The sequence below is a fragment of the Haliotis rubra genome, unplaced genomic scaffold (assembly GCF_003918875.1).
Source record: "Haliotis rubra isolate DU_JTF1 unplaced genomic scaffold, ASM391887v1 Scf83, whole genome shotgun sequence".
NCBI classification, from domain to species: domain Eukaryota; kingdom Metazoa; phylum Mollusca; class Gastropoda; order Lepetellida; family Haliotidae; genus Haliotis; species Haliotis rubra.
In genome coordinates, this window is record NW_025767557.1 from 363,410 (window position 1) to 391,289 (window position 27,880).

Here is a 27,880-nt window from a genome sequence, read left to right on the forward strand (position 1 = left end):
GACAAGGATGTATAAATGATAGCTGCTTTACCCAGAATTCCTCGAAACTATACAGAAGTCTATGCGACGGAGAGTTTGGGCATCAAGAGAGTGTACATAAAACAGGTAAGGTGTTTCTTATGTATATATTTCGCCTTAACTTCAGCTGAACAGCGGTGGGGTAGCCTAGTGGTTAAAGCGTTCGCTCGTCACGCCGGAGACCCGGGTTCGATTCCCCACATGGGTACAATGTGAGAAGCCCATTTCTTGGTCCCCTGCCATGATGCTTCTGGAATATAGCTAATAGCAGCGTAATAACTCAGTCGTAATACGGCTTATAATACAGTGTTGCAGGGTTAAACTAATAATGTTATATTTTAGCCATTTTATTTACAAAAGTTAAAAAAATATTTCCTGGTAATGTATAGTTGTCTTCACAAAAAGTGATTTTGCGTAGAGCAAATAGAAAAAGTATCCTCTTATAACGTTGTTTTAATGTTAAATACGTTAGCTTCAAGCATGAGGTAACATATACTTGATCATAAATATGAATGTGCAGCATGCACTAAATCAACGGCTTTGGGTCGAGGCTAATTGCGTGCCCCAATGACATAAGAGCACAATAACATGTCGTGATTTAACAATGTCAATCTAACTTTTCCGCCTTGTTGCTGTGCCTACTCTTTCGTTCCGGATTTCTGTTTTGGGCTTTTGTTCGTATGGGTGCCACTCGTGGAGCAGGAAACTCACAGTTTTGTGAACACCGGGTGTCATCACAATCTCATGGTGATTTATAAACAGGCTCGTGATGTAGTCAGAAATTATTTCTGCTTTAAGCAGACCATAAAAGATTTTTATCTCTCTCCCTCTCTCTCCCTCTCTCTCTCCTTCTCTCTCTCTCTCTCCCTCTCTCTCTCTCTCTCCCTCTCTCTCCCTCTCCTCCCTCTCTCTCTCTCTCCTCTCTCTCTCTCCTCTCCCTCCTCTCTCTCCCACATACACGCGCACAGGGAGAGAGAGTAACATAGCAACACACTGTACATAGTAAGCTTTGAAACAAATATAGCCTTAGAAGCGTTTCTCTCTCTCTTTCGCGCTCTCTTTCTCTCTCCTTTCCCTCTCTCTCTCCCCTCTCCCTCACCCACTCTCTCTTCACACATACACAGAGAGAGAGAGGAAGAGAGAGAGAGAGGGAGAGAGAGTAACATAGAAACACACTGTACATAATAAGCTTTGAAATAAATATAACGTTAGAAGCGTTTGTCTCTCTCTTCCGCGCTCTCTTTCTCTCCTCTCCCTCTCTCTCTCCCCTCTCCCTCACCCACTCTCTCTTCACACATACAGAGAGAGAGGGAGAGAGAGAGAAAGAGAGAGGGGGAGAGAGAGTAACATAGAAACACACTGTACATAATAAGCTTTGAAATAAATATAACGTTAGAAGCGTTTCTCTCTCTCTTCCGCGCTCTCTTTCTCCCTCTCTCTCCCCCTCTCATCTCCCTTCTTCACACATACATGTATGTGTGAAGAGAGAGGGAGGGAGAGAGAGAGAGAGAGAGAGAGAGAGAGAGAGAAACATAGAAACACACTGTACATGATAAGCTTTGAAACAAATATAGCGTTAGAAGCGTTTCTCTCTCTCTCTCTCTCTCTCCCCTCTCCCTCCCCCACTCTCTCTTCACACATACACAGAGAGAGAGAGAGAGAGAGAGAGAGAGGGGGGGGGAGAGAAAGTAACATAGAAACACACTGTACATAATAAGCTTTGAAACAAATATAGCGTTAGAAGAGTGTCAGAAACAGTTCTTACCGTAGAGTAGTAGAGGTAATGATTGTCCTGGACCAAGTCCAACAAAAGCCTCTGCAAAGCCTTATTTCCCAAATAAGGCTTTGGTCGGACCCTTAGCTCTTGCTACCATTACCCCTACTATGAAAAATTAGTAAAATGTCCCCCGGCAGCCACAATTCCCCAAGGGAGAAATAGAAATGTATTGCGCTTCCTCCCAAGGGGAATTGTGTCTCTCACCATGAGAGAACCTCACATCACACGAAGTTGTGACGGTGGGATACGAACCCCACATGTACAGCTTGCGCAGACTATATATAATGGGGTCGCACCACTCAACCGACTGAGCTACCGCGGACTTAGCTGAAGTAGGTCAGTTTAACGGGTAGATCACGCGCACCCACGCATCACGTGACAGCGGACTTAACTGAAGTAGGTCAATTTAACGGGTAGATCACGCGCACCCACACATCATGTGCTGTTGTCTGGAGGTAACACTACGATCAATACTCCTCTGCCTGGCCTATACCTCAAGTAATACAAGGTAGGTTCATCCACTTTATCTATGTTGTATAGCTCTACGTGCGGCTATGACACTATGTCACGTTGACCTCGATGAAACAGTTTAATGTGAATCGCCTATGATCTCTTTGGTGTTCGTTATAAAGGCTTGCCGGGCTTTTTGTACCCCCTGTTCTATGTACTTTTTTTTCTCGTCCTCGCTTATAGCAGACTTACGAGACTTGGATCGAATCTCTTGTTTCATTTTATCATATTTTGTGAGTTCAGAGAGGATTGAACGAAACTCCTCCTCCGAGATCTTACTGTCAGTGAGTGCCGTGGAAATACGCTCACTCACCGTGTTCAGCTTTGCTTCGGCCAGAACCCTGATCTCATCGTGCTTCAATGCTTTACGATGCAGTCTGCGGGATACAAGCTTAAGCCCCAACCCCAACACCCCTGTCACCCCAGCTGTTATTTCTAGCCCCATCACTATAGGTGCGGCCACGATGGTAGCTAACAACCCAACACCTGCCACCCCTAGACCCATGCTAGCTGCCATAAGGGTAGTATCAGTCCCGTCCACGGCATTGAAAGCTCTATGGTACTTCTTATATAGTGCTTTCCGCTTATCGCGGTCTTGTTCTAGTTGGCGTCTTACATCGCATAATTGTCTCAAGCGGAACCCGTCTACGGTTTCCAGGGTCTTCGCTACTTCATCTATGCCTGGGTACAGTCCCATCCTATAATATATATTACAAAAGATATTTTAATTGGGTTTCAGTTAATAGCCGATCTAGTTTCCAACTAGTGTTCTGGTACTAGTTCAGGGATATAGCTCAACCCCATAATATATTTTAATTGGGTTGTATTTAACCTTCGATTAATGTACTTAAAGCCGATAATACTTAGATCAGCGTACGTGTAAAAAAGCGGGGTCTTAGCTCTACGCCCATTAAAGAGACGAACCCCCTCAAGACTTGGTACAGGGTTATTTCCCGATACCTTAATAATACGGCAACGTTGGTTACTAGCCCTGTCTTTCCACCGTATCAACATATCATCTATAATGTGACGATGCCCAGGAAACGAGGTATCTCCGAGATAGACGTCTATGATGAATGTGAAGTTTTCCGCGACATTTCTAAAAACCTCTTGGTCTTCGAGTAATTTTATCTCTGTCTTTACACTCCCACTGGAAGCTAACATGTTGCCCGAGTGGTCTGGTATTGGTACGACTTGTACACTAGATTCCGGAACGAACGATCCTATAATCATGCCGTTGTTCCTAATCCCGGAGATAGTATTATTTTGTTTCAAGGAGATATAAGGTGAGGTGAGGGTTAAGTTGACTAACCATTCAGGCTCTTTAAAATCTGATAACGACACCCGCCTATACACGTTGTCTTTCAAGTGCAGGATGTATAAGGCGCCTTCCTCACCAGGTTGATCGAATCCCTCCGTATCCCCTAAATCGCTAAGTGTAGTGTTGGGTCGAAGCCAAGACATTGCTATAATACTATTACGATATAATTTCCAACTGGTTTTCTGATAATAGTTCAGGGGTGAAGTGCACCCCCATGAAGTGTATATTGTCGGGTAGGAATATCTTGGTTAGTGATATAGTGTCTTCCACGATCACGTTGACTCCCTGCAGACTGGTTTTGGAGTCGGCACCCACCCGCACGTAAACGTTGCAAACGTGATACTGTTGTTGTTTCCCCCACCGGAGTTTGACCCCCTTCACGATTTCAACATCATCCCGCGATGGTTCCCCTAGGTAGACTTGGATGATAAGTGTTGAGTTCGCCGGCAGACTCTCCAGGATCTTGACCACGCCTTCGAATTCAGACACCAACTGCAATACCACGTTTTGCATGCCCGCTTTACTCGATAGCATGTGGGCTGCCATACTGGCGAGTGGGCTGATGACTACGCTACGTCTCTGAGTCGGGATGTAAGCCACGAGCAGGGTTCCGTTGTTCACGACTTTGTTTAGGTGGTTGTCTTTGTTATCCGTGAACACGTAGGGGGGAGCCGAGCTTAATATTGAGAAACCAGTCGGCTTTATCGGGTAATAACACCCACTTGTCATCATCGGTGAAGACGAGTGTATATGGCTTATTTTTGGTGATAGCCGTCACGTTGCTCTCAACATCGTCTAAGTCGAACAGTTTGCCCCCGAACGATGGGTATATTATCCAGTTATCATCACCGGTGTTGACAAGGGTGTACTTAGTGTTGACTGCCGCTCTTGTGGTATCTACTATATCACTTAGGTTGCTAGTACCACCGGAGGGGACTTCAACGCGTTTGTAAATGCTGTTTTTAAGTTGCAAGGCGTACACTTTACCATCTACTCCGGGGTCGTCGAATCCGCGTGTGTCCCCGAGATCGGAGATCCCCACATTGATGCATTTTTTCAACTTCATTCCGGGACCTTGTGCGCTGGTCATTTTATGTGCAGCGTTACGCTGAGGTATCCTATATTCACGAGATTATGATTTATATCTAACACCGATATTATCAGCTCAGGGATGTTGCCCTGGGTTAACCTCTTATACTGCCGCGGTGAAAACGACTCGGTTCTGCCGTCGTTGTATTTCTCCGTTTTCACCGGTACGGCTCTCAGTATAGTGGAAGGGTGACCCCCTTGAATGTTGTCCGTTGTGCTAACCTGGCTGAGATGAATACACAGCTCTCGGTACGGTACTAGATCGGGTAACTTCGTGCCTGTGGCGGTAGTCGTTGGTTTTATCTCGTCAGGCTGTATACCGAGTGTCCTCGCCAGTGGTCGACCGAGCCTCAAGGAGTTTCTTCCGTTGTTGATTAACACCACTGTACCGTTTGAGTCGTTCATCTTGAGTTCGGCTCCCAGGGGTTTGAAGACCTCGTCGCTTAGAGAGCACACGCTGTAGTAACCGTCAATTATCTTGTTGCTAGCGCCACCTACGAACAGTTTATTGTTGTTAGCGTTGATGTTAGTCCATCGTGGTAGGTAGGTGATATCGCACAGTGCGACTTCGAGTTGACCCGACGTGTTATCGATCGCGTGCGTCAGCTGAACGGCCTCGCCGCTCGTTATTCCTGGAAGTGTTATGTACATGTTAGAGTATATAAACTCATTATATAATAGTTTTAAAATGTACTCCCCTGGAGTGTTTTACCCTAAACTGGACGTAGATTTCCCCCACATGAAGATCGTGGTCGCTGATGGGTTGTATTTCAACACCCAGTTCATAGATGTGTTCGGTCAGTATAAGTTTTCGGTGACTAACGCTAAGGTAGTTCACGCTTGGTTCAACAACCCGATGCAGTTCTGGCAGAATCAACTCAACTTCGCCGTGTGGTGCGCTACAACGGGGTGTGGTGTGGCATTGACCGACACTCGGCGTGGCCCACTGAGTCAGTCTGTGTTCACGTTTCACGTGTACTACCAGGTCAGACATATCCTCAAAGAGATCAGCGCCCCGCTCCCACAAGAAAAGGCGTGGAATGCAGTAAACAACCAGTACGATAGACGGGCCTACGAACGTATTTGCAACGAATTCGAACTAAACACGAAGACGGATTGGCGTTTGCCGGGACCGAACCACGGGTTGGGTATCCCCATCGTTCACAATATGCCCCTCGTGGAAGCCAGCGAGAAGTTGAAAGAATGGGGATACAAGTCGTATCATATCACAACAAACGAGTGGGATGACCATTACATGGCTTTCGACAACAGCAAAGATTACAGAGTCTGGAGGTTCGAGCAGGGGGGCAGCGGATGACTGGAAAAAGTTCATGCTGGACACATCGAAAGGGTTTACTCGTGCCGGGGTCATCAGGTTAAACGACTCGATTCGAACGTACGTGTGGGCGCTGTTGGGTGCGCAGACGCAAACGCGTTCCAATATCCTAGGTAAGGGGACTGCTTACGACGCTCAGAAACAGTTCGTTGTCAACGTTGAGGATGCTATTAATGCTCCAGTTGATCTCCCGAGTGCCATCAAACGCTACCAAGACGTGTTGGAATATGCCAGGTCGAAAGTCGACTACGTGTTCGACGTGGGACTGTACATGGCTCCGAGTGATATGCAACTGAGAGTAAAAAAAGTGGTGGGCTACAACAACGAAATAGTTATAGCCACGGCGGGTCAAAAGTTGGGCGTCAACCTCGATGTCAACGTCCCCCACGTCCCACCACCCACGACCGGTGAAACGGGTATAGTAGCGCCACCCCCGGAGCCTAGGGTTCAACACACACACCTACAGCCCCAGTCTGCAGCCTCCAATCAGCAGCACATCGATCGTAAAACAGCCCTGGTGGTTGGTGGGGTAGCTTTGGGGCTCATTTGGTTAAAAATTCCTTAGCCGCTACGTACACCAGACCCGCCACGGCGACGATGGCTGCCCACAGGTTTTGACTAAGCCACGTGGCAGTTTTAGCCAGAGCGCTCAGCAACCACGAGACGATGCTACCCAGGATGCCGGGTAGGGCTTCGGCGGCCTTACCAGCCAGTTTAGCCAGGGTTTCCCCTAGTTTTTTTATCCAGTTCCCCCCACTTGGTGGTGTTGTTGGTGTAGACGTGGGGGTACCCCCTGTCAGTGACACCACCAGGGTTGATAGTATGAAGCCCAATGCAGTCAGAATGCTGGCGATAGTGATCCCTTGCTCCCGGAACAGGGTCCGAATCCTGTCGGCTAGCGTGGTGTCTTCATTTAGAACTCGATCGATGGTTTCCCGTACTCGGCTGATCTGCGATCGGAGGGCTTCCCGGTTTGAGGAAGCGGATTCCAACCGAGTCCGTCTCTCGTCTTCCAAGTTTTTTATTCTCTCCTCGATACGACGTTTCATATCATCGTCTTCAGTTTCGGTGAGTTTTATTTTCTCACGAGCGATGCGCTCGTCGACTTCGTTCAGTTTCCCCATGTTGTTAACGAGTTCTCCGCGTACATGTTTCAAGGCTTCGTCTAAACCTCGCAGTTCCCTCAGGGGAAATTCGAGCCCAGGCAAGGGTTTGTCATGGTACGTAGCCAATATTTTTTTCGATACTGTCCGATGTTTCTTTAGCATCCCCAGTATTGGCCCTGGCTACTTGCAGATCTTGGACGACCTTCGGGGGAAGCTTAGACCGTGCGCCACCGTAATCTATGAAGCCTAGTTCCCCACGGAGCAGTTGACTCCCACCAGGGCGACTTGTGAGTGTTGACAAAGCATATGGCTTCCCGTCTTTTTTTATGATATCAGCCCACGGGTAAGCCTTCAATCGCAGCGTGCCCTTCTTATCGACCATAAACTTGGAATAGTCCCTCCCCAACGGCTTGATGTTGTCTTTATTTTCAACTGCGTCGTAATAATCATCGACGGCCGACTGTACAAGTTCAGTACTTAAGGGGGTAGTGAATGAGGTCTCCTGCTCATCGAATGCCTGGGCATTATCATCCCACATATCATCCATAGGGATATACTCGGCCATTATTTAGTATTAAAACTTATATATTTCATTTATATAACAATGTACGGTAGAAAACTAGATCCTTTCAGAAGATCGAGAGAGCCACTAGGGGTCAAAGCCGTGCGTCAGTCGGTGACCATCACCAACAATCCCAGCAAGATAGACCAGAATCAAACGCTGCTGGTTAGATTTCCAAACCTTGGCGCGAATGACCTCATTGTACCAGGCACTGTTCGACTGGCGTTCAACCTCACGTTGACCTCCGACAACGACAAACGCGAGCTAGTGCGGAACGTAGGTCGAGCCATCATCAAGAAAACCACCATCAAGATCACCGGTAACGAGGTGCTGAGCATCGACGACAGCGACGTGTTTCACTGCTACAGGGACCTCTGGAAAAGCGAGGGAGAACGCGTCAATGACGTGTACCAGGGCATCAGCAAATCGACCAGGTCGCGCATTGGGTATGCCTTCACGGCAGACCAGTTAGACAAGCTATCGGACGGTGAAAAGGCTATCGCCAAGCGTGCGCACGGGGAACAGGTTCTGCGTGCATCGCTTCGACTTCGAAGTTGCTCACGGAACACGCGCCGTTTTACCAGGCCGCGCTGGGTGATAGGCTTGAATACGAGCTCACGTTTAACGACTACAGCAAAGTAGTGCGTACGCCGAACGGCGATGAGGCTAGTTATACCATAGACAACATCTCTCTGGAGTTCGACATGGTCACTAACCCGGAGCTGGCCAGGCAGGTTCGAAACCAGTACTCGGGGAATGTGGCCATCCTGTACGATCGCATACTGAGGCATAGATCCATCGTGCGGGATAAGAGCGACACTGTGTGGAATATCAACCTGAACGTGCCGGCGCGATCGATGAAAGGTATCCTGATCATCCCAGTGGAGGATTACGAGCCGTTCCGGAGGGACAGCGAGAAGTTTTTCAACCCCGAGATTGAAAAGGTGGAAGTGACCATCGAGGGCGTGCCCAACCAGCTGTTCAGTCATGGTATGAGGGCGTACCAGCAGTGGGATGAGATAAAAAAGCTGCCGAGCAAACATCCATACATAGCCAAAGACCTGGACCTATCATCCGTGCAAATCGGTGAATACTTAACCAACAAGTACGCGCTGTGGTTGGACATGCGATCCACGGATGACGATAAACTACACGGTAGCGGCCGCCGTATAGACAATGGCAGCGAGGGGATTACTATCCAGATTACCAAGAAGGCTCAACCCGCTGGCAAGTTGAAATTATATCTGTACGTTATTATGGACGCGCAACTTAATATAGACAATGGGAGATTCGTGCAAGCCATTTATTAATTTGCCCCGCGACCCACACTGCGCCATAGTGTGCGGGCAGACTGGCTGTGGGAAGACCGTTTTCGTGTTGGATATGTTGGAGGGGTACTACAGGGATGTGTTCGACCACATCGTTATCATGTGCCCTACTCTGAGCATGAATAAAACGTACACGGAAAGACCTTGGGTGATGACGGACCCGGACGTACACAGAGTCGATCCGGGGCCACGTCTACAGGACTGGTTGAAAGCTTACCATATGAAATTTAAAGGGGAGTCGACGCTGTTCATACTGGACGACTGCAGCGTTAATCGCGAGATAACAAAAAAAGAGAGACATGCTATCGTACCTGGCCTTCTCCGGCCGACACGCAAATCACAGCGTCTGGGTGCTAACGCAGAAGTTCAACTCGGTGTTGAAAGACCTCAGGGAGCAGACGCGATGGGTGGCCTTATTTCACTGCAAGGACAGGGATTCGTTCGAGGAGTGTTTGAGAGAGAACGATGTGATGAGCAAATTAGAACGGGAACGGGTGAAGAAACAGCTCGCTGAAACTAAACACGCTAAGCTCGTGCTCAAGACCGACCAACCCGTGGCCTATAGGGTGTTTTAGCTTAGCAATGCTTAGCAAATGCTTAGCAAAGCTTAGCAATGCTTAGTATAAATACTTAGCATTTAGTTATAGCTATGGTATTTGAAGTGTTTGTCGTGTGCAACTTAACCTTTATTTCTCTGTGTTTCGCTTATATCGTATATTATATCCTAAAATTCGACAACCACAAGAACCAAATGTCCGTGCCTTATATCATATACGCCGACTTTGAGGCCTTGGTCAAACCTATTAAGGTTGTTGGGGATACTCCCACAGGTGAGAGCTTCACACATAAAACACAGGAGCATGAGGCCTGTGGGTTTGGATACGTGGTCGTCCGATGTGACGGGGAAACGAAAGCTCCGGTAGTGTATAGGGGTCCTGACGCGGCTGAAAGGTTTCTTAAGTGTTTGCAGGAGGAAGAAAAAAATTATTAGGAACGCGTTGTATAGAGTCGCTCCCATGCGTATGAGCCAAGCCGACCGGTTAGCTCACGCCTGTAGCACTAATTGTCACGTGTGCGACTCACCACTTAACGGTGATTCGGTAAGAGATCACTGTCACGTAACCGGTAAGTATAGAGGCGCCGCTCATAACGCGTGTAACCTCAAGCTTAAAATCACCCCTAAGACAATAAACATCCCCGTTGTCTTTCACAACTTGAGAGGGTACGACTCTCACTTAATCATGCAGGCCATCGCGAAAATCGACGGTAATATAACGTGCATTCCCAACAACATGGAGAGATACATCTCCTTCAGCTTAAACGGTCTTAGGTTCATAGATTCAGTACAATTTCTATTGTCTTCATTAGGCAGTCTGGTCAAGGCCAACGATACCTTCCCTATCACCGATCGATACACAGACGCCGAGACTAGACCCCTGCTTATGAGGAAGGGTGTGTATCCCTATGAGTACATGGATAGTTGGGCCAAGTTCGCCGAGACCAGACTACCCCCCATCAAAGAATTTTACAGCAATCTGACAGACTCGGCAATATCCCAAGACGATTACTCGCACGCTATTAACGTATGGAATAAACTGGGTTGTAAGAACCTGGGTGACTATCACGATCTGTACTTGAGGACAGATGTACTGCTGTTAGCCGACGTGTTTGAGACGTTTAGGCAGACATGTTTCAAGCAGTATAAACTCGACCCCGCATGGTATTACACCAGCCCAGGTCTGTCGTGGGATGCCTTGCTTAAAAAGACCGGAGTTAAGTTGGAATTGCTTACAGATTACGACATGCACCTATTCATTGAGAAAGGCTTGCGAGGCGGGATCTGTATGGCAACCAAACGATACGCTAAAGCAAATAATCAATACGTGAAGGGCTACGACCCTAGCAAGCCAACCAATCACATTCTCTACCTCGACGCCAACAACCTGTACGGCTGGGCCATGAGCCAGTATCTACCCACAGGGGGGATTCGAATGGGCGACACCCATTGATGTTATGAGCATCGCACCAGATTCGAACAAAGGTTATATCCTCGAGGTTGACTTGGAATACCCCAAGGCATTACACACATCACACAACAGCTACCCCCTGGCCCCCGAACGTATGAGGGTTAACCCAGACTGGATGTCTGAGTACCAACATAACTTATTAGGTGGGCGAGTGGCAGACGTTGAAAAACCCGTGCCTAACTTAATGAATAAGACCAAGTACATCGTTCACTATCGCAACCTACAGCTGTACCTGTCGTTGGGTATGAGGCTGACCAAAATACACAGGGTGCTCATGTTCGACCAGAGCCCCTGGATGGAGCCTTACATCAGAATGAACACAGACCTCCGAAAGCTTGCCACCAGTGACTTTGAGAAAAATCTCTACAAGCTCATGAACAACTCGGTGTTTGGTAAGACTATGGAAAACCTGAGGAAACGCGTGACCGTGAAGCTGGTTCGGTCGAATGAGGAAGACAAGCTCAGGAGACTGATAGCCAGTCCGGCATTCAACCGTAGCAAGATATTCACCGATGACCTAGTTGCCCTACACATGAAGAAAAGCCACATAAAATTCAACCGGCCTGTTTACGTGGGGATGAGCATCCTCGATTTATCCAAACACCTGATGTACGACTTTTACTACAACGAGCTTAAGAAACAGTACGACGAGAGGTGCGAAGTGCTGTACACTGACATGGATTCCCTGCTGATGGAGATTCGAACCGAGGACGTGTACGAGGACATGAAAAAACACCTCGATTTGTACGACACCAGCGACTACCCCAAGGACCATGCCATACACAGCACGGTAAATAAAAAAGGTCCTAGGTAAGATGAAGGACGAGTGTGCTGGCACGCCCATAGCCGAGTACATAGGTTTGAGACCTAAGATGTACTCCATACTGAAAGCCGACAATAGTGAGATCCGGAAGGCTAAGGGTGTTAAGAAGTACGTGGTGAAACAACACATCAAACACGCCAGATTCAAGGAAGCCCTGTTCAAGACCCGTACCTTTAGACATAAAATGAACACACTTAGAAGTGATGGCCATAAGATATACGGACTGACAATAAACAAGACGTCCCTGTCGCCTATGGATACTAAACGTTGGATAGCTATTGATGGGATAAACACGTACGCGTACGGGCATGAGAAAATTGAACCAAGAACATAGATACAAATAAATACCCTGTCGGGACGACATGTCACGGAACCAGAGAAAGTTTGAGGCTATTTACTATAGCCCGCGTGGGTACTGGAAAGGAGCTAGCGCTGTAGATAAGTTAGCTAAAATGGCGCGAGTACCGCCGGAGGAGACCAAAGCGTGGCTTGAAAAAACAAGCCCTGTGGCAGATCTATTTGCCGCCACCACGCTACGTGCCTAGAAGGAAGTTCGGTATTAACATACCTAATAGCGTTCACCAGGCAGACCTACTGTTCCTACCCCACGACAAGAGGTACAAGTATGCCTTAACCGTAGTGGACGTAGCCAGTCGCTACAAGGAAGCCGAACCCTTGACCACGAAAGATTCGGTCCAGGTAGCCAGAGGATTCGAACGCATATACAAACGCAGTCCGCTGGCGTGGCCAACAGAGCTGCAAGTTGACCCCGGGCGGGAGTTCATGGGTGCCGTGTCACAACTGCTAGCCAAACACGATACAAAGGTCAGGCGTGGCACGGCTGGAGCCCATCGCAGCCAAGCCATAGTTGAGAGATTCAATAGGACTTTGGCTGAGCGCTTATTCGGACATCAGTATGCGAGGGAGTTGGCCGCCCCGGGAAAACGATCGACTGAATGGGTCACGAGGTTACCTAAGGTGGTGTCGGCAATCAACCATGAAGTCACCCGTCTCACCGGCAAGAAACCGGCAGACGCTATCAAACTAAAATCGATAGTGTCAGAGTCGGCCGCTCCATTGCGTGGGAAGGAGAAGCAGATACCAGATAGGGCCCTAGTGAGATATCTATACCAGCCGGGGGAACACGAGGGTGATAGCCGTAAGCGAGCCACCGATCCTATATGGTCAGTCAAAACTTACAACATAGATAAAGTGGACATAAAAGTAGACGAGCCGAACTTGTACTACTTGAGGGATGGGCCAGGCAGAGGATTTGTAAGAGAAGAATTATTGATCGTACCGTACGGCACAGTGTTACCTCCTGTCAACACGGCATAGCCATGTCTCCGGTAGTTAAGCGGCGCGTACATGTGGAGTTCGTATCCCGCTGTCGCTTGAAATTTTTATAGGCTGGGAAAGCAGTAGGGGTAATGGTAGCAAGAGCTAAGGGTCCGACCAAAGCCTTATTTGGGAAATAAGGCTTTGCAGAGGCTTTTGTTGGACTTGGTCCAGAACAATCATTACCTCTACTACTCGTAGTCAAAACAAAATGATCGCCACCATTCGCACACCATGACACTTATGGATTGGGTCTTCCATTTAGCACTACTTTAATGTCAGATGAACAAGCATAACGATCCACCCTTTCTGTACAGATCACAACGATGGGGTACGGCTGCTGCGGAAAGACCTTCAGTTGCCTTTTTATCTTCTTTAATGTTATCTTTGCGGTAAGTACGTGTCATTTTATGTAAAATATCCTGACTATGTTGACCCAAGAATTGCACAAATCCCGTACATATTGTTGATATTTTGTCTTTAACAAAAAAAGCATACATTCCCTAAGACTATTATGAGATTTGGTTAAACAAAAACAGCTCCTTTTCTCCGGCAACGTGACTGTTTCAAAACCAAAAAAGAGATTAAACCTTTCTCTGACAGAATAGTCTAGGATATTAAATAGTCGGTAAAGTTATTGTGCCTATACGTTCTGTCCTCACTTTAATTGTTGTAACATTACTCATCCCGCCCAGGGAAACACTAATATGGCCAATCCCATTTAACCGGCACAAAAGGAGGAAGTGAAATGTACGTGATTCCATCTGTAAAACTTCTTGTTTCAAACCCAACCCCTAATTACATGTTACAAAGAAGTAACTTTGGATCTTGACTGTTTTCAGATTGTGGGAATGGCCACAATAGGATTTGGGATCTTTTTGAAGGTTCACCCTCCAACAGCACAACTCCTAAATCTCGTTGAATTAGATCAACGGGGTCACTATCTTACCAACAGTGCCTGGATCATCATTGGCTTCGGGGCATTTGTGTTGCTGGTCTGCTTCTTCGGATGTGTCGGTGCTGCTGCCAGGAACAGGTGCTTGCTTGGATTGGTAAGAAAAACAACAGTTTCCTTAACAGCTCTACACGTGGACGTGGTTGCATTCAAATGTATGGAGTTTAGTTTTATGCCGATTTCAGCAATGTTCCCGGTGACACCAGAAATAATCTTCCCTCATTGTACCCATGTGGGGATTCGAACCTGGGACTTCAAGAGAAGATACTGGTCCACGACAGTGAACATTGACACGGTGGATGCACGCAAAATAGATGGAAATGTGCATGGCAACATGGTTTCCAAACTCAGGAAGCCGTGATTCACAATATATACTCTCCCAAATAAGAAACGCATATAATAATTTAAACTAATTTGCTTTCTTTATTATGATACATTGTATTGGTTTTAATAATCCACGCAATGCAATGAAACTTCGCATGGATAATGTCCAAATATCGATGTATCGGAAAAAGTCAGATAGAAGATCACATAAAGACGCTTGGTGGCGCTGAAGGTAGTACGTAGTGTGACCACCATTGGCGTTCAGTACTGCGCGATATCGGCTCAGCATCGAACGAATAAGTCTCTGGATCTGATGTTGCTGAATTGCAGTCCACTCTGCCTGTAGTGCATGGACAAGTTGTTGAAGGGTCTGCGGCTGAGGGTGACGCTGTCGTACACGCCTGTCCAGAGTACCCCAAAGATGCTCGATTGGGTTTAAGTCTGGGGAACTGGAGGCCATGGCAGGACATTGATGTTGTGATTATGAAGCAATCTCTCGTGACACGTGCTGTGCTTGGTCTGGAATTATCTTGATGGAACAGCTTCCTCTGACGGTTGAGAATAGGAAGTAGGTGTGGACGAAGGATGTCAGCATAGTAGCGTTGCGTAGTCAGGTTGCCTTGGATCATCACCAAATCACTTCTTCCAGTGTAGTATATATCCCCAAAATCATCACGCTTCCCCTCCGAAATCGGTCGGGGGGACGCAGGCGTCGGCAAAATGTTCATGACGTCGTCTGTACACTCTCATTCTTCCATCGCGTCGTTCCAACAGAAATCTCGATTCATCGCTGAATCAGATTCGACGCCAATTAGCCATAGTCCAGACCTGAACGTTGGTGCACCACTGAACACGATGTTGTCGATGTAGCTGACGTAGCACAGGGCCCAACTACGGTCTTCGTGCTCTCAAACCCGCCTCTCGATGTGAGTCTGTTCCTGACAGTCTGTGCGGATAATCCGGGCATGTGTCTGGCGGTACTGGTGGTTGTAGCTGTACGATGACGTAGGTGATGTACCCGGATGTACCGATCTTGGGCTCTAGTGGTCACTCGGGGGTCGTCCACTTCCAGATTTGTTTTCGACGGAGTTCTGCTGGTGATATCTCTCCCAGCGACGAGAAATCTTGCTCTGGTGTACGTTCATACGACGGGCAACTGCATGCTGAGTCTGTCCTGCTTCCTGAAGCCCTATAGCAATATTTCGATTGGCGCCGCTGAATCGTGGCATTTTTATATGTCACTATAGATGATGGATCACGGCATCCTACATTGACACGATGCTTACTAAGCAAAGAAAACAGTTTATGGGAATACATATTGCCTCTTTGGAATTAAACCAATGATAATAGATCACCGTGATAAACACCGACAAATTACTTTCCGAGCAAGGATAATGTTGAACCGTAACACTCAATGATACTTTAGCAGCCTAAGCAAGGGTAACGACTATCTACAACCACCAGTTTCTGTTGGTAATATGTTCCGACGTCTTCTGGCCACACCAAAAGCTAAATAACGTTTTAAGTCACTTGTGATGTAACTTTGAAGAACAATAACGCCACGCCTGCAGATTTATAAACAATCGCATTTCCTTTTCTTAATTCTGGTCCGTCAAACTAGGTGATGCAGGTTTGTCCTCTACATAGTGCCGAGTCGTATCATGAACATGTGTTTTTAATTTCAGTACATCACCTTTTCTGTGATCATTGTCATCGGAGAAGTCGGAGCCTTTGTTGTCACTGTTTTGTTCGTCGTGGAGGTATGCCGAACAACATATTATCTATGACACAACTAAATTGAAAAACAAATTATCATCCAGTCGTGATGATTTGCATTGCGGAAAATTGTATTTCCGTCCTGAAATACGTATGTTTATTCAACTGAACCAAAAAATATATAATCAGTCTAACCGCCTCGTCTAGATTTGTGCGTAAAGATTTAATTTGGCATGAACCATCCAAAAGTGAAGTGATATGATATGACTTCATCATTCCAGCAGGGCTTAGAATAACATCAACGACCCAGACGCTATCTGACCAAGGTTGAAATATTCGAGGCTTTCGAAAGCCTTTCAAAACACTTAATGGTAGACATGTGGCATTTGTACACATCGGGGACCAAAATTGTGCCCAAAGCCAAATTTTGTTTTCCCTTGTACCTTATGGTTCATTGTTTTCTATGTGGTAGTGGCAATAGTCCGAATCCTACTATGGAATGTGCCTTTACCACAGATGATATATGATTGTGGAAAGTTCTGTCGCCTTAATTCGCAAGTAAATAAAGCACATATCAACAGTATGTGGATCACTGGAGAACCAATATCATTGACATATATATATAATTATTGTAGTCTGAAGTACATGGCTCCTGGTTCGGTTTTCTTTGTAATTAAATATCTATGTAAAACTTGTAGAACCACACAAAATATTACACACGTGTCGAAATACTCACAAACTATAATGTTTATAAACGAATTTCTATGTGTTTCTAGTCTGAAGACGTAAAGCCGTTTGAAGAAGCCCTAAGGAAAACATTGCAGAGCAAGTACTCAACAGACAGAACGATGATCACACTTCCATGGGATTATGCTCAGGTTACGGTACGTTCTGTCTGAACAATCAGACATTTACTGTGGTGACCACCATGCTCAGGATCACCACTGAGCATACTTTGTCCTCAAGAAAGCAAATAGTCTCATCTTAGGTCCATGTTGCTTAGATCGGCTGGACCCACAGATATCGATATCCTTCATGTAATCTTATTGAAAAACTGTGTAATACTCAGCTGTTCCATCCATATGACTCCCACTCCTCAGTTAATATCCTATTTGTTCTTTTCCCCTGAATCTTTAGTAATGATAGTCCATTTATTTTGCGCATTTATCCATGCACATTGCATGCTCAAAGCGCTAACATATTACCCCTGGTCAACGAGTACAGAACACTCCCTGTTGAGAGCACAACCGGTCGCCTGTCAGGCGCTATACTGCTGGGTGGACAGAAGCAATTTTGAACATACTTATTTGCCTAAGGTGAGACCACATGTATCACATGTGCTTCTTTGTGGGGCAGGACTGAAGTCCTAGAAACTCTCAGGAGTCAAACTGCCAACGTTGCTAAACTTCAACTGATTCTTACCTGTGCTCTGAGCACAGGACCACACACCACCACACACCAATTACAACAGCAAAGAGCATTTATAATGAACACTCTGGGTTAAACAAATTCCAATAAAAATTACATGATCTCAAATGAGATGCAGCCATATAACCGTTTCCAATCAAACAGCTAATGAGGGTGTCTATAAGCATACACAACAATCCCCAGTAAAAGAGATACAAGTGCTTCCATTAATAGGAAACGTTGGGTGATTTGCTTGATATGCTTAAGGTTTCCAACATGTTTGCATATAGACATATTCAGGAGTGATTCATAGATGGGTGTGTTTCTCAGTCGCAATGACTAGGTTAATATTGTCCCGTCGTGCATCAACGGCATGGATTGTTAATCGGCCCAGAACTGATATTCAGCAACCGGTGGTTGCCGTACGAGGCGACTAACGGGATTGGGTGGTTATCCTGTCGGTGCATGTCGTCGTATCCCATTTTCGACGATTAATGCCCAAGATGCCAACACTTGATTTTCTTCACATGATTGATTCCAAGCCGCCTTCATATAGTTAGAATGCTATCAAATGTGACTTTGTGACGTTACAAACAATGCTTTGTCATAGCATGAACCTCCGGATTGTCTCATCCTCAATAATGTCTATCCACAGTCACATAGAAGGAATATTGTCGAGTGACAGTCCTCCCAGGAATTTCATTCGTTGATACGCTTTGACACTTTTTGTCTTTATAGTTCGAGTGCTGTGGTGTTTCCAACTTCACAGACTACAGGCCAGTCTTCAAGAATGACACTGAGGCAAGTCTTTCATGGCTGTTGTACGTTCTGTGACATGACCGCTTTAAAGTGCAATTGTATTGTCAGCGCTTCAGCAGCTATGTTAACTTATATCAAGATCGATATATCGCGTTCTGTATTCATTATCGGAATATAGCACATCTGCGTTGTTGCTTTGCGTTTGGCTAAAAATGTCTTGAATGCTTGATACTTAAAAGAAGCCTTGGCAGATATTAAAGGAATATGAACTGTAGGTACTCGTTATCTAGCCATGATATGCTTCTATATGCAGAATTAAGAAATATGAAGAATCCTAAAAATATCACCGGTGTCATATGTCGTTACAGTAATTTTTCTACATAACAATATTTTTTTCTTACAAATTTGAAAATTTATAACTAAAGGTTCCCCTCTACTTTCCTCACCTTTCAAACAACCACTAGTCAGTGATATGTTTTAACGTCATTTCAGTCATATCATTTTATTATTCAATACACACAAATAAAATGTTTAAATAACTTTTTCCATATGTTATCTGTCTTATACTCCGTCTTTGCCTGTTGTCACACAGAGGATGTGATGATGAATATGAATGCCAACTGTTGTAATGGAATAGTCCAACTTACATCTATTTAGGCTGGTCTGCAAGAGATAACATTATGAATAATCTTGGGTCACAAATGTTTACATACCTAAGCCAACAATCCTCTAACTACCACAGGGCACCTCAGATCGGGCCGGTTGACAAGCATTCTAACGCTTACGTTACAGGGGAAGGTACCCGTTACATGCTGCGTGCTGACAGGGGATAGAAATCCAGAAGATCCTGTACCTAAAGACAAGAGCGAGTGCATGAAGGATTCCTTGGGAACCAAAACTAAAAGTTTATATTTGCATACTCAGGTAAGATATTGAAATATACTATTACGACGGCATGTACCTTCGTACTTTGGTACTCTGACAATCAGACAAAGTTCAAAATTTGCATAACAGGGAAACATTGTAAAGATTGCAACACATACCAACCTATATTTTCAAATAGATTCTCCAAGAATACACACTGACAACTACAAAATGAAGTAAACACACCATAGCAAACCACAATAAAGTAACTGTACATAGTAACTGTCGTACTCTAGAGAACAAACGAATAATGAAACATATTCACAGCAGCAAACACTTTATGAAGTTTATATGCCATGAAACAACTTTTCCGCACACTGCAGATATCAGCTACACACTGAAGCTTATCCACACTTTGAACTTACGTAAAAAAGCATATACACACTACCACTATGACTGACTGACTGAGTTTGGTTTTACGCCGCTTTTAGCAATATTCCAGCAACATCACGGCGGGGGACACCAGAAATGGGCTTCACACATTGTACCCATGTGGGGATTCGAACCCGGGTCCTCGGTGTGACGAGCCAACGCTTTAACCATTAGGCTACCCCACCGCCCCCTACCACTATGAAGAATATACACTTGAAAATACAACATGAAGTATATACGGTTTGAAACTATATTATAAGTGAGTGAGTATGGTTTCTCGACGCTTTTAGCAATATTCCAGCAATATCAGGGCGGGGGACACCAGAAACGGGCTTCACACATTGTACCCATGTGGGGAATCGAACCCGGGTCTTCAGTGTGACGAGCGGACGCTTTAAACATTAGGGTACCCCATCGTCCCCTATATTATGAAGCATATACACATTGAGAACTACGTTATGAAGCATATACACACTGACAACTACATTATGAAGCATATACACACTCACAACTACAATATGAAGAATATACACATTGACATATTTACATTATGAAGTATATACATATTGACAACTACATTATGAAGTATATACACACTCACAACTACAATATGAAGAATATACACATTGACATCTACATTATGAAGTATATACATATTGACAACTACATTATGAAGTATATACACACTCACAACTACAATATGAAGAATATACACATTGACATCTACGTTATGAAGCATATACACACTGACAACTACATTATGAAGCATATACACACTCACAACTACAATATGAAGAATATACACATTGACATATTTACATTATGAAGTATATACATATTGACAACTACATTATGAAGTATATACACACTCACAACTACAATATGAAGAATATACACATTGACAACTACGTTATGAAGTATATACATATTGACAACTTCACTATGAAGTATATACACACTCACAACTACAGTATGAAGAATATACATATTGACATCTACATTATGAAGCATATACATATTGACAACTACATTATGAAGCATATACACATTGACAACTACATTATGAAGCATATACATATTGACAACTACATTATGAAGCATATATACTGACAACTTCATTATGACACTACTACATTATGAATCATATACACATTGACAACTACATAATGAAGCAAATACATATTGACAACTTTAGTATGAAGTATATACACACTGACAACTACATTATGAAGTATATACATTTTGACAACTGCATTATGAAGCATATATATAGGCATTGACGACTACATTATGAAGTATATACACACTGACAACTACATTATGAAGCATATACACACCGACAACTACATTATGAACCATATATATACACACTGACAACTACATTATGAAGCATATGCACACTGACACCTGCATTATGAAGCATATACACACTTACAACTACATTATGAAGCATATATATACACACTGACAACTACATTATGAAGCATATGCACACTGACACCTGCATTATGAAGCATATACACACTTACAACTACATTATGAAGCATATATATACACACTGACAACTACATTATGAAGCATATGCAAACTGACAACTACATTATGAAGCATATACATATTGACAAATACATTATGAAGCATATACACATTGACAACTACATTATGAAGCATATACACACTGAAAACTACATTCTGAAAGATATATATACTGACAACTACATTATGAAGCATATACATACTGACAACTACATTATGAAGCATATGCACACTGACAACTACATTATGAAGCATATACATATTGACAACTACATTATGAAGCATATACATATTGACATATTTACATTATGAAGTATATACATATTGACAACTACATTATGAAGTATATACACACTCACAACTACATTTTGAAGCATATGCACACTGGAAACTAAATCTGAAGCATATATATATTAACAACTACATTATGAAGCATATGCACACTGAAAACTACATTCTGAAACATATAGATATTGACTTCATTATGAAGCATATACATATTGACAACTACATTATGAAGCATATACATATTAACAACTACATTATGAAGCATATACATATTGACAAATACATTTTGAAGCATATACACACTCACAACTACATTATGAAGAATATATATGCGCATTGACAATTACATTTTGAAGCATAGACACATTGACAACTACATTATGAAACATATACATTCTGACAACTACATTATGAAGCATATACATTTTAACAACTACATTATGAAGCATATACACATTGACAACTACATTTTGAAGCATATACACATTGACAACTACATTATGAAAGATATACATATTGACAACTACATTATGAAAGATATACTTATTGACAACTACATTTTGAAGCATATACACATTGACAACTACATTATGAAGTATATACACACGCATTAAGAACTACATTATGAAGTATATGGACACTGACAACTACATTATAAAGCATAAATATTATACATATTGACAACTACATTATGAAGATGAATATTATACACACTGACAACTACATTCTGAAGAATATACACATTGACATCTACATTTTGAAGCATATACACACTGATAACTACATTATGAACCATATACACACTCACAACTACATTATGAAGCATATTCACACTTACAGCTACATTATGAAAATTATACATATAGACATTTTCATTATGAAATATATACACATTCACAACTACATTATGAAGCATATGCACATTGACAACTATGTTATGAAATACATACACACTGTCAACTACCTTATGAAACATACATATGATGTTAATAGTGCATATGTTGGTTGATGTAGCCATTTCGAGAGTTGAGAATTGATTTTAGTGTGCACGTGTGTTACAGTATTTCTGAGGCACTCGCCATTCAGAGTTGCTTCCCTTAGAGGAATATTCACAAGCTGAATTTATAATCTTTGGCTAGTCATGAGGTCCTTCTGTAATAATTTGATCAATAAATGCGTATATAGATTAATAGAAACTCACCTGACTATTCTTTATTTGTTTCCTTTAGTCATCAATAAGAATATTAAACGTCCCTTCGTACGAGACGGATTATTGTAATTTCAGACGTATTGGTGACACCATACATATATTACTGACCATTTATTGTCGACTCTGCGACAAGTTACCAACAAACTGTATAACGAAGTGTCTGTATATCTGACAGGGATGTTTCAACAAGCTGAAGGCTACTGTTGGGCAGTACAGCGTGGTGCTCCTCATCGTGGAGGCAGTCATCATTGCCATCACAGTAAGTATCTCTGGAAATCTAAATGAAATCTTTTCCAAGCACACACGCCTCAACCCATTGCGACCGAACGTAAATGTAAGTGACAATCCTTGAACGCCACATTTCAGCCTTGCTGCGATCCACCGAGGCACCATCATAATGTTTCCATAAATGACGCGAGTGTATCTATCACCCACGAAAACCAATTTAACAGTGTACTGAGTTAAGAAAATGACAACTGGAACAAACAGGCAGTAAGAGAGGAGAACACATGTCCTTAAATATATGCATACGTAACGCATGTCAATATCCCAGTTGCGTAGATCGACGCTCATGCTGTTTGATCACTGGATTATCTGGTCCAGAATATTGCTGAGTGCGGCGTTAAACAGTAAACCAACACATTTTGTTTTGCATTAATGAAATAATATCTGTTCAATTCATAATGGTTGAACTTCTGAAGCATTGCAATAAGCTTACATAATGTAAGAGTTGTTGTTTGATCATTTTCAGATAATCGGGATCACTATTGCCGCGTGTCTCTGCAGAACCAGCGGCGATGACATATGAGGGTATATAATGTGTATGACGTGATATGACGTGTATGACGTGATATGACGTGTATGACGTGATATGACGTGTTGAAGCGCTCCAGGTTACTTACAAGTAGCTGTTGATTGAGCAATCATGTTAATGTAACGAAGGTCTCGGCTTTAAACGTTAGGCAGTATTGTGGTGAATGTCACGATTCATCACTTCATTGCAAATAAACACAAACCTCCAACCCAAGAGCTTGCAATTGGAATCCAAGAGATGTTTTGCTACTATTCCCTTGGTGTGTAACTTTATGTAAATATCCCACCTCATACTTTTAGTTGTTATATTGTATGATATTCTTTATAGCATAATTCTCTCATTGTGTATTGGTTCTTTTCACATCACAACAAATATTTGTACAGAGAGATTTTGGAATGTGGAACTTCAGTGTATGTTTAAAGTTATGGAAAATACTTCTCAGCTCCACTATTATAATAAGAAATTCTAGAGGTTTATTGATAATATATCTTGTTATGGCGATTATGACGATTCGAGGGATACCTCTGGAGTTTAATTAAGTATTCAACTAAGATATATTGCATCTATGCTAAGTTATTTTACACCTATGTTATGAGTACATTCACCAAATATATGTGGATTCACATCCGATCCGAAACTAAGTGATTCAAAATTAGGAAATAGTCATGCATTACTGGTTTGTTAAATGAACTCTATAAAATAAAACCTGATATTAACACAGATATGAGGACATTCATGTCAGAACTCCATGTGAGACCAATAATTAGTTACGTGTTTTCGCGACCCGTGAAGGTCCAGGTTAGAATATTGATCTTCAGTAACCCATGCTTGTCGTAAAAGGCGGCTGACTTGGTTGACACATGTCATCGTATCCCATATGCGTAGATCGATGCTCATGATGTTGATCACTGGATTGTCTAGTCCAGACTCGATTATTTACATACCGCCGCCATATAGCTGGAATGTTGCTGAGTGCGGCGTAAAACTAAACTCACTCACTCACGTGTTTTCGCGAATATTTGAGAATATACGTTAGTGAATTTGGCAGTTTGTGGAGCTATATAACTCAAAACCGGCCTGCATACTGTCTAAATCCGTACACAGTTTATAACTAATTTATTTTAAGTCTTGTAAATTGTTGCCAAAATGCATATGACAAAATGTAGTCTTCAGGTGAGTTATTTAAAACCCTTACATGTAGCTTACTGCATCATTATTGTTGTTTTATGGTGAAATATAATTATCCACCAGTATATTCATTATTTTATAGAAAGAATGATTTTTTTATATTGGAAATATTACTTCCATTTCCAGTGTTTACTTTGTTTAAACTTGTTTGATTTGTATATTGCAAAGTCTTTATTTATTTTACATCTTTATATCCATATTTATACACCCACGAGGAAAACTGCACATCATTGTACATAATGAAACGTTCATTTTACAAATAAGAAAATGCCAACTAAAAAATAAAATTCATTAATACCATAGAGAAGTGTGTAGAGTTTATCAGGTTTTATGGTCCAGTGTTCGAATCCAAAATCCGCCCTGATTATGGTTCTTGTTTTTCTGTCTCGATGCCCGGACTCGTGTTTCCAACACTTTCCTCCCACATACATCCTCTCATGAAATGACCCGTGAAGATCCGGGGTAGAATAGGCCCTTAGCAACCCATGCTTGCCACAAAAGGCGACTATATATGCTTGTCGTAAGAGGCGACTAACAGGATCGGGTGGTCAGGCTTGCTGACTTGGTTGACACATGTCATCGGTTCCCAGGTGTGCAGATCGATGTTCATGCTGTTGATCACTGGATTGTCTGGTCCAGACTCGATTATTTACAGACCGCCACCATATAGCTGGAATGTTGCTGAGTGCGGCGTAAAACTAAACTCACTCAATCGCTCACTCTCGTGAAATAAATCTTTCGGATACGCCGCATTGTAATGTAACGTGCAGAAACTTCATTTTGCCAAAATAAATCTTTTCCATGTTCCGTTCTTGTGTGTACTGATTGGCATCAAATACAGCCGTATTCTTCTTTGATTCTTCTATGTATATTCCATTTCGTTTTGAAATTGAGTCACTACATCAGCTCCGGTTAATGTCGAAAGTATTGTCAGGCAGACAGACGTGTGTGTGTGTGTGTGTGTGTGTGTGTGTGTGTGTGTGTGTGTGTGTGTGTGTGTGTGTGTGTGTGTGTGTGTGTGTGTGTGTGTGTGTGTGTGTGTGTGTGTGTGTGTGTGTGTGTGTGTGTGTGTGTGTGTGTGTGTGTGTGTGTGTGTACTACATATTGTAACTGACGATGTACTACTTTTGGTTACATTTAATCTACTTCAACATGTCTGTTCCATCCATTCCTGACAGCAAAAAGGATAACAATACATTAATGATTGTTTGTAAACGAACGTTGAGTGAGTGAGTGTCGGTTATAACATTCAAATGGTGGTCGCGTATGCTGCATCCATTACAGGAAACACATTTACCTGCATTATGTGTAGACAGCACGCTTCATCACAAAATGACTACACATACCTTATCACACAGAGGAAACATTAACCTTGGAGTACTTGTGTCAGCTGAGTTCCTCACAAGATCATCAAGCATACCTGATCACATAAAACTAACATGAAATGAGTGTACATGGTTCAGCAGAACTCTTCACAAGATATATTATTATATGGCTATTTATACAGCGCTATTGTCCATCCCATCTTCATGCATGCTCAAAGCGCTTTGTTTCCCTCGATCATTGAATGTCAATATCAACGGCACATTGTATTTTCAATCTCAACTCCCTGGACATACAACTCGTTCAGCCACAAGGCGCACCAAGTTAATGTAGCTTTCCACATCCTTGTGAGACACCCATTCACAGCTGCATGGGCTGGGACACGTAGTCACAGTACTTTGTCCAAGTTTTAAGTCATGTTGTTGTACCCTCAACTAGGTGTTCGCACATATCCATGTGGTCTATATACCTGTATGTCCGTGCATCAGCAATTTGTATAAAGACAGCTTTCCTGAGTTGATATATATTGACCGGATTATTAAAGGCGGTATTACTGGGATCGAGCTATAAAACTACTGGCTCTGTGTCCTGGAATCTACAATGCACAGTTCCATCGCCACCTTCGACTTAACATTGTATAGATATACCTAAATACATAACTATAGAAACAACATGATATCTCCACATATAACTGCGTAACAAACCTTAATTACTTGTCTTTATTCTAAATAATATAGACAGAATTTTCCCTCATTTCCCTTACACATACACATACACATACACACAGAAAAGAAATATGCGTGGGTGTGCTTGTGTGGGATATAGTTGACATCTCGTTGAAGAATAGTCGTGTTTCAGTCGTAAGTTATTGTTCACTTGGATCAGGACAGGAGAGACTTTAATTTGGTATAAAGTATCGTTTACAGTGAGCCATGCACTTTGTAAAGTAAATACGAAAAAGATATATATTATATAGAAAAAAATATAATATATATAGAACGATTATTCTTAATATGTCCTATACACACTTTAGACAATGTACGGCACACGAACATAGACACAAACACCTGCCCTGTGGCGGCTATTTACTGGAAATGTGTTCATGATAAAGTACCTAGTTCCCAAATCACTCAACTGTTCAAGGGAAATGTAAACATTTGCATGCCAAGCCTCTGTTTTTTGATAAAGTATCTTATTTCCCTAATCATTCAGTTGTTCCAGGGAAGTGTAAACGTTTTCATGCTAAGCCTATGTATTCATGAAAAGGTATCTTTTTCCCTAATAGTTGTTCTAGGGAAATGTAACATTTTCAGATATCTTATCATATATCTGACGTCATGAACAACTACCTTCTTTCCTAAATCACTCAATTGTTTAAGGGAAGTGAAAACATTTTCATGCCAAACATATCTGTTCATGAAAATGTACTTTATTTTCTCAATCACTCAATTCTTACAGAGAAATGTAAACATGTTCATGCCAAACATCTGTGTCAATGAAAAGTACCTTATTTCCCAAATCCATCAATTGTCTAAGGGAAGTTTAAACATATTCATGCCAAACCTCTGAAGTATCTAAATTCTTTGCCATATGTTTACAACGATGACATTAAGCATAATGCTTACATGTACTGAATACATTAGGAAAAATAACTGTAATCACTTTAGGGCATCGATGCATCCTGTAATACACAACTGTAAGCATATTATTGATTTATTTTCCCCTATTGTTGTATTTGCTCTGTTCAAATTGCTATATGAACAATTGATTATTGATTAGTTCACATTATATATATGTCATCTCGCTTAATATCGTGATGGTTCATACAC

At 42.8% G+C, this 27,880-nt stretch overlaps 1 protein-coding gene across 1 annotated transcript; it reads left to right on the plus strand.

Annotated features, from left to right (window-relative positions):
- Positions 1-25,035, plus strand: LOC124262242 (CD82 antigen-like). The gene is made up of 9 exons (XM_046696725.1): positions 1-105; positions 13,553-13,627; positions 14,078-14,287; positions 16,200-16,274; positions 17,007-17,114; positions 18,376-18,438; positions 19,189-19,320; positions 22,902-22,985; positions 23,478-25,035. Exons 1-9 carry the CDS (start codon positions 16-18, stop codon positions 23,532-23,534), a joined length of 894 nt encoding a protein of 297 aa, XP_046552681.1. The 5' UTR covers positions 1-15; the 3' UTR covers positions 23,535-25,035.
- The last annotated feature ends 2,845 nt before the right edge of the window (positions 25,036-27,880 follow it).

What these genes read in the sequence shown, in the direction of transcription:
- LOC124262242 (XM_046696725.1), top strand. Translation starts at nt 16, where the DNA reads ATGATAGCTGCTTTACCCAGAATTCCTCGAAACTATACAGAAGTCTAT. An exon ending in AGAGAGTGTACATAAAACAG is followed by an intron (nt 106 to 13,552) that starts GTAAGGTGTTTC and finishes CTTTCTGTACAG; the next exon opens with ATCACAACGATGGGGTACGG. An exon ending in GGGATTATGCTCAGGTTACG is followed by an intron (nt 17,115 to 18,375) that starts GTACGTTCTGTC and finishes TTGTCTTTATAG; the next exon opens with TTCGAGTGCTGTGGTGTTTC.